Source organism: Microcaecilia unicolor, chromosome 13 (genome assembly GCF_901765095.1).
Source record: "Microcaecilia unicolor chromosome 13, aMicUni1.1, whole genome shotgun sequence".
NCBI classification, from domain to species: domain Eukaryota; kingdom Metazoa; phylum Chordata; class Amphibia; order Gymnophiona; family Siphonopidae; genus Microcaecilia; species Microcaecilia unicolor.
This window is the reverse complement of record NC_044043.1, coordinates 27785399-27797951: the sequence shown is the minus strand read 5'-3', so window position 1 is coordinate 27797951 and position 12553 is coordinate 27785399. Positions and strand designations below refer to the sequence as shown.

At 45.4% G+C, this 12553-nt stretch overlaps 1 protein-coding gene across 1 annotated transcript in view; it reads right to left on the bottom strand.

Annotated features, from left to right (window-relative positions):
* Positions 1-12553, bottom strand: part of LOC115482645 (protein unc-45 homolog B-like) — a 249113-nt gene that overhangs the window by 180069 nt on the left and 56491 nt on the right. The window contains 6 exon segments of the mRNA XM_030222599.1: positions 2987-3016; positions 3019-3112; positions 3114-3152; positions 5693-5860; positions 9954-10027; positions 10030-10042. Coding sequence (XP_030078459.1) covers positions 2987-3016; positions 3019-3112; positions 3114-3152; positions 5693-5860; positions 9954-10027; positions 10030-10042 — 418 coding nt within the window.

Here is a 12553-nt window from a genome sequence, read left to right as displayed (position 1 = left end):
CTTTGGCATCCAGCGGTCTCCTTTTTCTCCCTACCCCTTCCATCGTCTTCCCTCTTTCTTTCTTTCTTTCTTTCTCTCCTCATCCTTCCACCCATCTACCCTCTGCTCCTGATCCTTCCATCTGTGTCTCTATCTCCCTCTCCTTATATCCAGTGTCTGGTCTCTCTACCCTTTTCTGTTCAGTCTCCCCTCTCTCTCCACATCCTTCCAGTCTCCCCTTCTCTCTGCATCTTTCATCCATCTCCCCTCTTTCTCTCCCTATCCTCCCATTGTCCAGCAGCTCTCTCCCACTCCAGTCCTTCTTCCACTCCCTCCCATGTCCAGCAGCTATCTCCCATCCAATCCCCTCCTCCTCTCCATCCCATGTCCAGCAGCTCTCTCCCTTACCTCTAGTCCCTTCTTCCTCCCTTGTCAAGCAGCTGTCCAGCCCCTTCCTCCTCTCCCTCCCATGTCTAGTAGTTCTCTCCCTTTCTCCTCTCCCTCCCATGTCCAGCAGCTCTCTCCCTTCCCGCCAGTCCCTTCTTTCTCTCCCTCCCATGTCCCGGCAGCTCTCCTCCCTTCCCTCCGGTCCCTTCTTCCTCTCCCTCCCATGTCCCAGCAGCTCCCTCCCTTCCCTCCAGTCCCTTCTTTCCTCTCCCTCCCATATCCCAGCAGCTCTCTCCCTTCCCTCCAGTCCCTTCTTCCTCTCCGTCCCATGTCCCAGCAGCTCAGCCATGTTCCCTCCAGGCCTGCCCATCCACAACTTTCGCACGCTGTCGCTGCCCTTTTGTCCCGCGGAGGCAGCGTTCAGCGTTCCTTCCTGCCCTGTCTTCTCCCCAGGCTCTGCCTGCATCGTCCCTGCAAGTGGAATCCTTTTCCTTTTCGGCCGTCGCGCTGCGCTGCCATACACACAGGCAGCTTCGCTCTCCCCCACCGCGTTCATCCGGCCCCTAAACAAGGAAGTGCATCATAGAGAGCCAGAATGGACGCAGCAGGGGAGGAGTTGAAGCTGCCTGTGTGTATGGCAGCACAGCGCAACGGCCGAAAAGGAAAAGGATTCCACTTGCAGGGACGATGCAGCAGAGCCTGGGAGAAGACAGGGCAGGAAGGAAACGCTGAACGCTGCCTCCACGGGACAAAAGGGCAGCGACAGCGTGCGAAGGTTGTGGATGGGCGGGCCTGGAGGGAAAATGGGTGGGCCTGGGCCCGTCCAGGCCCACCCGTGGCTATGCCCCTGGTGGAACCCATTGAGAATACTGACCATTTAACCCTACTCTCTGTTTTCTATGTTTTAACCAGTTTTAATCCACAATAGAACACTACCTACTATCCTATGACTCTCCCTCCCTCATGAGGTACTTTGTCAAACGCTTTCTGACAATCCAGATACACAATATCAACTGGTTCACCTTTATCCACATGTTTGTCACCCCTTCAAAGAAATGTAGTAGATTGGTGAGGCAAGATTTCCCTTCACTAAATCCATGTTGACTTTGAGGGCATAATCGAACGGTGGCGGCCATCTATATGGCCGGTACCGCAAAGAGCAGTCCCGAACCGTATTATCGAAAAAGATGGCCAGCCATCTTTCGTTTCGATAATATGGTTCGAGCCGGACAAATGTCAGAGATGGCTGGCATCGGTTTTCGCCGATAATGGAAACCGATGTCGGCCATCTCAAACCCGGCCAAATCCAAGGCATTTGATCGTGGGAGGGGCCAGCATTTGTAGTGCACTGGCCCCCTAACATGCCAGGGACACCAACCGGGCACCCTAGGGGGCACTGCAGTGGACTTCAAAAATTGCTCCCAGGTGCATACCTCCCTTAGCAGCCTGGTCCCACCCTGGTTAAGATGGAGCCCATTCTTTTGGAATAGGCTCCCCCTTCCCAAGAACGTTGCCTAGTTCCTAACAAATCTAAAACCCTCCACCCTGCACCATCGTCTCATCCACGCATTGAGACTCTGGAGCTCTGCCAGTCTTGTGCCCTGTGCATGGAACAGGTTAGCACTTCAGAAAATGTTACCCTAGAGGTTCTGGATTTGGGCTTTCTACCTAAGAGCCTAAATTTGGCTTCCAGAACCTCTCTCCCACATTTTCTTGTCATTAGTACCCACATGTACCAAGAGAGCCAGCTCCTTCCCAGCACTATCTAAATCCTATCTAGGTGACGCGTGAGGTCCGCCACCTTCACACCTGGCAGGCAAGTCACCAGGTGATCCTCATGTCCACCAGCCACCCTCTATATGCCTAATGATTGAATCACCAACTAACACAGCTGTCCCTAACCTTTCCCTCCTGGGCAGCACTTGGAGACATATCCTCGGTACTTTCTACTTCACCAGGGTGATGCTCCTCCTTCTAGAGACCTCCCTCCTCCAAGGTAGCACAAGGGCTACTAGACAGGAGGTGGGATCTTCTCTACAACATCTCTGTAGGTCTCCTCTATGTACCTCTTTGTCTCCCTCAGCTCCACCAAGTCGGTACTCTAGCCTCAAGAGAACGGACACGTTCTCTGAGAGCTAGGAGCTCTTTGCAATCGGGCACACACATATGACATCTCACCAACTGGGAGATAATTATACATGTGACAGTACATAATTATACATGTGACTCTCGCTGCAGCGCCTGCTAGAGTCTATCTGTTAATGCTGTGGTAGAAAGTTGTTTAAAAAGGGAAAAAGGGGAAAAGACTATGCAGATTAGTTGATAAAAATTTGCTTTTTTATATTTTATTTGCCTATCACTAACCTACAATTCCTCCTTTAAAACCCCAATCTTTAAGTTCCCAAAACACAAAGCAAATAGAGTTCACTTACCAGAGAAGTGCCCTCTTCTCTCAGAACTTCTCAGAAATGTATTTAATTTATTTATTTATTAACTTACACAGAACCAACTTTAATAATAACTGATGAGATAAAGAATAAACATACACCCTCCACCTGATCCCAAGGCTCCTAACTCATAACAGAAAATATGAAATAAGACTCAGACTTGTACTACTTACCCAACACCAAGGCTTCATCCTTTCCATGTTCTTTTTATCCTCACCAGCTAAAGAATCTATCAGAGTCTGGAATAAATTACATGCAGCCAATGCAATTTCTTCATGGTCCACAGCCAAAATCCTACCCAATTTTGTCAAGTCCCACCAAGTGCAGAATAGCAGTAGCCTACAGGAGAATAAGAAACCTGTATTATCGGTGTCTCTCTCTCTCTCTTACACAATGTACTCACTGCTAACTGCATTTAGTTGTAGCTACTATTCTGTGTGTTGATATCCTGAACTTCCTTAGGAGGTACCCCTGATGTAACTAGAAAAAGAATTTGCACACACGGCGATAATATTGAACCCGATACTCAAAAACCAGAATGTACTCCTGATGTCACAGAGGGTAGTCATGTGGACATGATAAATATAAGAAAAAAAGTGGTAGAAGATGGTCCTGGGACTTTGAGAGGGCTAACTTTACTAAGATGGGGAAATTCTTCAGGGGCTTTTAATAGAAATGAAACAGAGAAGAGTGGGAAAACCCATGAAGATTTCAGCACGCTTCCAGCTCCTCAGATTTGGTGACTTTTCTAGCTGTCCCCTATAATTTCTAAATTTTCTTCTTTGGCAACAGCTTTCAATTTATGTTCGGCAATATGTAGTCTTCCATCCCTCGACAAGAATGACCTCATCAGATCTGGATACTAAACAGAGTGAGAGACTATTATGGACAAGTATTTCAAGTTGCTGAAGGTACTTCTGTGAAGTAACTCAGGATCACTGTGGCAGCACACTGACCCCCCACAGTTAACATACTTCTCACCACCACCACCACACACTACCACTCATGGGCCTAGTACAATAATACTTTTATCAACATGTAAAAAAGGGCATTTTGGGAGAGAAAATTTCAAGTGTATATGTATTTACCAAGACACTCACAGATTTCCCCATGTAGAGATAGAGTGGTGCAATTATACAGTATGGACTAGATTCAGTAAATAGTGTTCAAACTTCGGTGCTGAACAGTAAAGGGTGCTCGGGGATGGGTGTTCTTTATAAGATAGCGTGTAGTGCTGGGATCCCAACTCAACTTGGGTGCGAGGATTCACAGCAACTGAAACCAGGTATAAATCCTGTCATGTAATTTAGGTGCAAATCCCCAGTCTTCTGTAATACGTTGCACATATTTAGTGAATGCCCCTGACTTGCCCATGCCCTTCCCATGGCCACACCCCCTTTTGAGTTCACGCAGATCTTTACCGAATAGGCATATTGCAAGATACATGCTCAAATCCAAATTGTTGCAATAACACCAATAACTGATTGTTAGCACCAAATTATTGGTGCTATTCACCTCATTAGTCAATTTAGTTGTAATGCATCTAGGCTGTTAGTATCAGTTGTATATAATCTTATAGCCATTTTCTATTAAATTACTTGCCAAAAGCAAGCATTGTAGATCTTTTTCCCACCCCTTCCAATCCAACTGTTTCCTGGGAATTATTTAATTGCATGTGGGGTCAGTTGAGAAATCGAGTAGGACGAAACAGACACAGGATGAAAATACAGCACTAGCTCATATTATCCAAGGGAGAATATGTGCCTAAGAGGTGTTTCCATATCTGTGCCCTGTATTCATTATATGTGCCCGAGAGCTGCTTTCTTATCTGTGCCCTGTGTTCATTATATATGCCTGAGAGGTGCTTGCTTTGCCATGCCCTGTAACCATTAAAGGTGCTTCTCTGTGCCCTGTATTTGCCTGAGAGTGAGAGGTACTTGATTATCTGTGCCCTGTATTCATTACATGTGCCTGAGAGGTGCTTACTTATTCATGCCTTGTATCCATTATCCGCCGGCAGTCAAATTTGAGCACACAGGAAAAATCTGCATGCAAATTAAAGAATTAACAATGTGTCAACAATCAATAATTGGACTTAATTGGCATCAATTTGTATTTGCGTGTGCCACTTGGCCCAGTCGATATTCTATAACATCTGCACCTTAATTCTATAGTGTGCAACTCAAAAGGAGGTAGGCCATGAGAGGGGAATGAGTGGGCCAGGGTTGTTCCCAGAAATTAGTCACTATATTATAGAATACTTGGTTTGCACACCCAACTGCCCTCAGTTGGGTGCTTGGATGTACATCAGATTTCAGCAGGTGTAGTCTTTGCATCCAAAGGTGGATTTCCGGTGCCTAACTTTGGGCGTCATTTATTGCCTCATATGTGCCACAGATGTGTTTGCTTACCCGTGCCTCATACTCATCATCCCCAAATTCTATAAATGGTGTCCAAAGTTGCTTGTGATCCTGAGATCTGCATGCAAATAAATTAGTTAACAAGTCATTAACAATCAATTATTGATATTAATTGACTAATTTGGATTTGCTTGTGGATCCAGTTGCGTGCAATTCTAAAACAATTTGTGCCCAAATCTTCTCGTGTGCAGTCCAAAAGAGGCATGGCCATTGGAGGGGCACTCCACAGAATTACATGCAGTGTTACAAATTTGGGGAATGCACACCCAAGTTGCGCACCAGGATTTACACCAGGTTTTCAGCTGGTGTAAATCTGCGTGCCCAAGTTGTGCACGAGAATCCCTGCTAGGCACGATCTATAAATGGCACTCATCCCAGAAGCATCCTTTGTAGAACAGCACTGAGATGATTTTTCCCAGCCCTTATTTTTCGGTGGCATTTACTGAGTTGCTTGCTTACCCGTGCCTTGTGTCCGCTACACATGCCTGAGAGTGTCCTTACTGCTGACAAAACCATTTCTGGATCCTTAGAGTCCATCAGCTGAAGAAGAAGGCTGATACCATTGTTCTGGAAAATCTTCTCTGCTCCTGCATCTTCCCGACTGAGAACAATCAGATTGTTGGCAGCCTGAGGAAAATTAAATTCTTTGTAAAATCCTTATACTGCAAAACTTTCTGCTTCCAGACCTTCCACTGGCTTGATATCTTCCTTATACAGCTCAGAAATCTTTATCCTGCAGTCTACACCACACACACACCAATGCACATCTACAGACATGTACAGGTACACACATGCATACACAGGTATACAGAAACCCATACACACCGAGAACAACAGACATACACGATGCAGTGGGGTTCAAAATTATTCCACGAGACATACTCTGCATGCTTTCCACACCAGAAACCCCCCTCCCCCCCATGCCCTATTCATGCTGTACTAGGTCCTGGTTAATATTTCATTGTCTTAGTGGTCTTTATCTGCTGTCATTGTTATGTTACTGTTAGTTTGGGGTCAGCATTCAACATGATTTAAGCAGGCAGGAGCCTGCTCTCGGTAGGGCAGCCACTGAACCAGGCAGTGCCATTGAACATCAGCACCAACCAATCATGTAAAATCCAGCCATTAAAAGGACAGTCCAGAGAAGGGGTGACAGATACAGTGGGGGAAAATAAGTATTTGATCCCTTGCTGATTTTGGTAAGTTTGCCCCACTGACAAAGACATGAGCAGCCCATAATTGAAGGGTAGGTTATTGGTAACAGTGAGAGATAGCACATCACAAATTAAATCCGGAAATCACATTGTGGAAAGTATATGAATTTATTTGCATTCTGCAGAGGGAAATAAGTATTTAATCCCTCTGGCAAACAAGACCTAATACTTGGTGGCAAAACCCTTGTTGGCAAGCACAGCGGTCAGACGTCTTCTGTAGTTGATGATGAGGGTTTGCACACATGTCAGGAGGAATTTTGGTCCACTCCTCTTTGCAGATCATCTCTAAATCATTAAGAGTTCTGGGCTGTCGCTTGGCAACTCGCAGCTTCAGCTCCCTCCATAAGTTTTCAATGGGATTAAGGTCTGGTGACTGGCTAGGCCACTCCATGACCCTAATGTGCTTCTTCCTGAGCCACTCCTTTGTTGCCTTGGCTGTATGTTTTGGATCATTGTCGTGCTGGAAGACCCAGCCACGACCCATTTTTAAGGCCCTGGCGGAGGGAAGGAGGTTGTCACTCAGAATTGTACGGTACATGGCCCCATCCATTCTCCCATTGATGCGGTGAAGTAGTCCTGTGCCCTTAGCAGAGAAACACCCCCAAAACATAACATTTCCACCTCCATGCTTGACAGTGGGGACGGTGTTCTTTGGGTCATAGGCAGCATTTCTCTTCCTCCAAACACAGCGAGTTGAGTTCATGCCAAAGAGCTCAATTTTTGTCTCATCTGACCACAGCACCTTCTCCCAATCACTCTCGGCATCATCCAGGTGTTCACTGGCAAACTTCAGACGGGCCGTCACATGTGCCTTCCGGAGCAGGGGGACCTTGCGGGCACTGCAGGATTGCAATCCGTTATGTCGTAATGTGTTACCAATGGTTTTCATGGTGACAGTGGTCCCAGCTGCCTTGAGATCATTGACAAGTTCCCCCCTTGTAGTTGTAGGCTGATTTCTAACCTTCCTCATGATCAAGGATACCCCACGAGGTGAGATTTTGCGTGGAGCCCCAGATCTTTGTCGATTGACAGTCATTTTGTACTTCTTCCATTTTCTTACTATGGCACCAACAGTTGTCTCCTTCTCGCCCAGCGTCTTACTGATGGTTTTGTAGCCCATTCCAGCCTTGTGCAGGTGTATGATCTTGTCCCTGACATCCTTAGACAGCTCCTTGCTCTTGGCCATTTTGTAGAGGTTAGAGTCTGACTGATTCCCTGAGTCTGTGGACAGGTGTCTTTCATACAGGTGACCATTGCCGACAGCTGTCTGTCATGCGGGTAACGAGTTGATTTGGAGCATCTACCTGGTCTGTAGGGGCCAGATCTCTTACTGGTTGGTGGGGGATCAAATACTTATTTCCCTCTGCAGAATGCAAATAAATTCATATACTTTCCACAATGTGATTTTCCGGATTTAATTTGTGATGTGCTATCTCTCACTGTTACCAATAACCTACCCTTCAATTATGGGCTGCTCATGTCTTTGTCAGTGGGCAAACTTACAAAATCAGCAAGGGATCAAATACTTATTTCCCCACTGTATGAAGGCACCAGCAATATTCAGTATTGGTTGCCCTATAGCTAAGGCAGTTCTATTTTGGCCCACTTAGCTATGTGGGTGCTGACATTAAATATCAGCTGGCATTCACATAACTTTTGGGTCGCAACCAAAATCTAGGTCTGTGCTCTCTCTGCCCCCCCCCCCCCCCCCAAAAAAAAGGTGCCACCCTCCTGGACTCCCCTCTAAGCAGAGCTGCCTCTCTGAAGCCCCCTCCTTTATATTGGTTGTGGTCAACTCCTGCTCATGGTGGCTCCAGCCTCTAGCAGCAGTCTCATGGTACTAACATGGCAGCACAAGACTGCTGCTAGAAGTTGTAGCAGCCATTTTGAGGCATGGGAAGAGCAAGCGGGCATTTCTCCTGCCCCCAAAGTTCACAATGTAAAGGTAGGCCCAGGAGGGCCTTGTGGTGGTGGTGGGTGCTTCTGAAGGGGGTTGAGGTCACAGTCCAGAGGGATCAGAATTGAGGAGGGTGGAAATTATTGATCCTCTTATACAGTCCTGGCTATATTCAAACCGGGACCCTCATAAAGGTCTTATGCAGGTCCAAACTGAATATTGGCTGGGGTCCACATAAATCCCAGTGGTCAGACCTAGATATTCAAGGTTATACCCAGATATGGCCTGGCATTGAATATCCAGGTCTAATTTAGCCAGCAACAGTCAGTGCATAAAAAAATGCTGACCGCCGCCAGCTGAATATTGATAGGTGTAATTTTCTACTGAACTGTATAGCTCTCTTAATAGTTGCTATATATGGTTATACTTAGGGGACAATTCTATAACAGGGCACATACAATTAGGTACCCAGAGGGTACTTTGCAGGAGAATATTTCATAAAGAAACATACTTTCCTATACAGAATACTAGCCTAGCTGGGTATTAATGCACCTAACATTTTCAAGTGATCAGTTATGCCATCCATAGACCTGATGTAAAAGTTAGTGCCTTAAGGGGTCCTTTTACAAAGGCACACTAGCGTTTTTAGTGTGTGCTAAAAATAAACACAAACTAACTGTTAGAGACGCCAATATATTTCTATGGGTGTCTGTAGCATGAGCACTAAAACCTAGCATGCCTTTGTAAAAGACCCCCTAAACAGGTATGCGTGTAACTTACAGTATTATATAACGTTATGCACATAAGTTTGGGTCCCTCCATGCTCTGCTCCGTGCAAATACGCAAGTTATGCATGTTGTTAATGAATGGCGCTTAGGAGGCATGTTGGCATATGCAGGGGGTAATTTTATAAGTGACAGTTTACATGTATGTAGTTACATATACATGCTAAAAAAGCCTTTATAAAAGTTCCTCCTATATGTATGATCTGATCTCCTTGTGCTGTAGAAGCATAGCAATACCTGCCAGAGATAGGCACCCCTGTGGTTTAAATGTAAATCTTTAAAATCTGACAGTGCCATCTAATAGCTAGATTCATTATTACACTTTCATTTGATTATTCTTGCCAAACCGTCCTCCTGATGTTCAAAATCATTTAACTGGCAAAGAAGGGCACCTGGCCAGTTAAATGGTACTCAGCCGGCTATCCAGTGATATCACTAGGAGATAGCCAACTGTCTCCTACAGAATATCGGACGGCTAATATATATTAGATACAAATACTAGATAAGTTATATACATTGAATAAACTTGTAAATATTTGTTCACATTCACATTAGTTTGGGATTTTTTACCTGGGGGTAAAGGAGGGAAATCCCACCTGCTAACACCCTTCTTCCTCAGTGGAGCCATCAGGTATAAAGCATTCAGTGATTGACGAAGTCTGCCAGGTCGGCCCTGGACCCAGGGATGCCCACAAGCCAGAATTACACACTGTTTCAGCGTACTTTAATATATATACCTCATAGTCTGCTGACAATCTCTGTCTTTCTGCTATTGCCCAAGTTTTCCTCCCCCATTCACTGACTCTCTCAAACAGGATTCTCACCTTCTCTCGCTTTTCTTTCTCGCTGTTCTGGTCCAGCAATACATCAAACATCGTCGGCACCCTGAAATCTGTTGAAATTGTGTGTGCAGCTGAGAGAGAGAGAGAGAGCAGGTGGCATTAGGAGCACAGTGCACAAAGGCATCAAAGGAAGAACAGGAGGCAGGATAGAAGCATTCACATTTTCTAAAAAACTGATGTGCTAGAGAAAGACACTGAGAAGGTGGAAATGACTTCAGAAAGCATCCTAGTTTTTATTTGATTTCATTATCTATTTTTTGTCAGGCACTTTCCTCCTCTTCTTTCGGACTTCTACCTCAGCTGAGCCATCATCTGCAGCAGTCCTGAGATGTTTTCCCTTATTATGTATTTCCCTTTCAGTTTATTTTAGCCCAGTCCTTGCAATCATTGAGCCTAGTTCAAAGGGCCACTGCAGCTCCTTGTACTCTTAGGCAAGTCATTTAATCCTCATTGCCTCAGGTACAAGTTTCTGCATGCAAAAGATCTTTCTTTTTTTTTTTCTGTGAGTTTGAGAGAGGAAAAGCCTAACCTTGTCTTTTTAAAAGCCCAAACTGGGCACTGCCTCTTTAAGGTCATCTCTATACACACAATAAAATATCCCCTTTTCAAGTCTGAATAGACAAGAGAGACATGGTTGAAAGTAAAAAAAAAAAAAAAAAGGGGGGGTTGGTTCTAGGATTTATTTGTTTATTTATACATTACTATTCGGTTTACAGCTAGGCAGATTACAAATCAACATACACAATAAACAAACAAATATTCAAAAACAGTTACAACATATCTCTCCTAAGATGGCCAGAAGTATCAATTCCATGAGTGTCCGCAGCTTTCGACCTTGTACTTTCTCATCTTGTTGCTCTTGGTCTATCAGTCACAGTTATATCATGGTTCACTTCATTTCTGTCTCTGCTAAACAGGAACTGAATTGTGCTGCCTCCCAAGGATCCATTCTCTCACCTCTTCTTTTCAATCTTTTCCTTAGCCCAGTAGTTTTCTTTGATTCAATCTTTTGGCATTTCAGTCCATGTTTACATGGATGATATTCTTTTGCTTTTCCCTACATCCCACTACCCCTTTCTCTCACACCCTTGCAAAACTTGTCTGGATTCAGTTGCCTTGTGTTAAAAATATCATTTAGTGCTTAATACTGACAAAACAGTTGCTTGCTGGTTATCTGGTGCTTTAACACCACCATCCACACCCACCCAGCTGTTTGGAGCTCCTATCACCCAGCTTTCGTTACTTAGGTGTCATTCTTGACTAGTCTTTGTCTTTCTTACCTGTCGAAGGCTAGTTTTCTAAATTTCCAGAAACTAGGGGCCATCTGTCATTTCTTTGAAACTCATCAGCTATATTGTCTTTTTTTCACATCCCGTCTGGATTACTGCAACATCATTTATGCAGGCTTACTGCAATCATCGCTAAAGAAATTACCGTGCACGCCATTAGGATCATACTTCAACCATCCATTGGTTTGCTAGTTCACCAACATATTATCTATAAGGTTGCCACTCTAACATTTAAAGCTTTTTGTGTAGGATCACCTATCTTTCTTCCTTACTATTCCATACTCTCCAGCTAGAGTCCTCCGTTCAGTCAATGATCATCGTCTGATTCTCCCAAGTCTGAAATTCGCCTACTTAGAATAAACCAGATACTATGAAGGGCATAATCGAACAGGGACGACCATCTCTAAGGGTGTCCATCTCTAAGGACGTGCCAGCGAAGGGGGCGGGGAAACCCATATTATCGAAACAAGATGGATGTCCATCTTTTGTTTCGATAATACGGTCGGGGATGCCCAAATCTCAACATTTAGGTCGACCTTAGAGATGGTCGTCCTTAGAGATGTTCGTCCCCGGTTTTCAGCGATAATGGAAACCAAGGACGCCATCTCAGAAACGACTAAATCCAAGCCATTTGGGTCTTGGAGGAGCCAGCATTCGTAGTGCACTGGACCTCCTCACATGCCAGGACACCGACCGGGCACCCTAGGGGGCACTGCAGTGGACTTCACAAATTGCTCCCTTACCTTGGGTGCTGAGCCCCCCAACCCCCCCCCCCAAACCCACTACCATAGCCCTTAGGGATGAAGGGGGGCACCTACATGTGGGTATAGTGGGTTTCAGTGGGTTTTGGAGGGCTCACATTTATCACCATAAGTGTAACAGGTGTGGGGTGGGCCTGGGTCTGCCTGCCTGAAGTGCACTGCACCCACTAAAACTGCTCCAGGGACCTGCATATTGCTGTGATGGAGCTGGGTATGACATTTGAGGCTGGCATAGAGGCTGGAAAAATATGTTTTTTAATTTTTTTTTTTAGGGTGGGAGGGGGTTGGTGACCACTGGGGGAGTAAGGGAAGTCATCTCCGATTTCTTCCGGTGGTCATCTGTAAAGTCGACCAAATGCTCGTGAGGGACGCCCTTCTTTTTTCCATTATTGGCTGAGGACGCCCATCTCTTAACCACGCCCACGTCCCGCCTTCGGTATATTGCTGGCACGCCCCCGTGAACTTTGGTCGTCCCCAGCGACGGAAAGCAGTTGAGGACGCAAAAAAAATCGGCTTTCGATTATGCCGATTG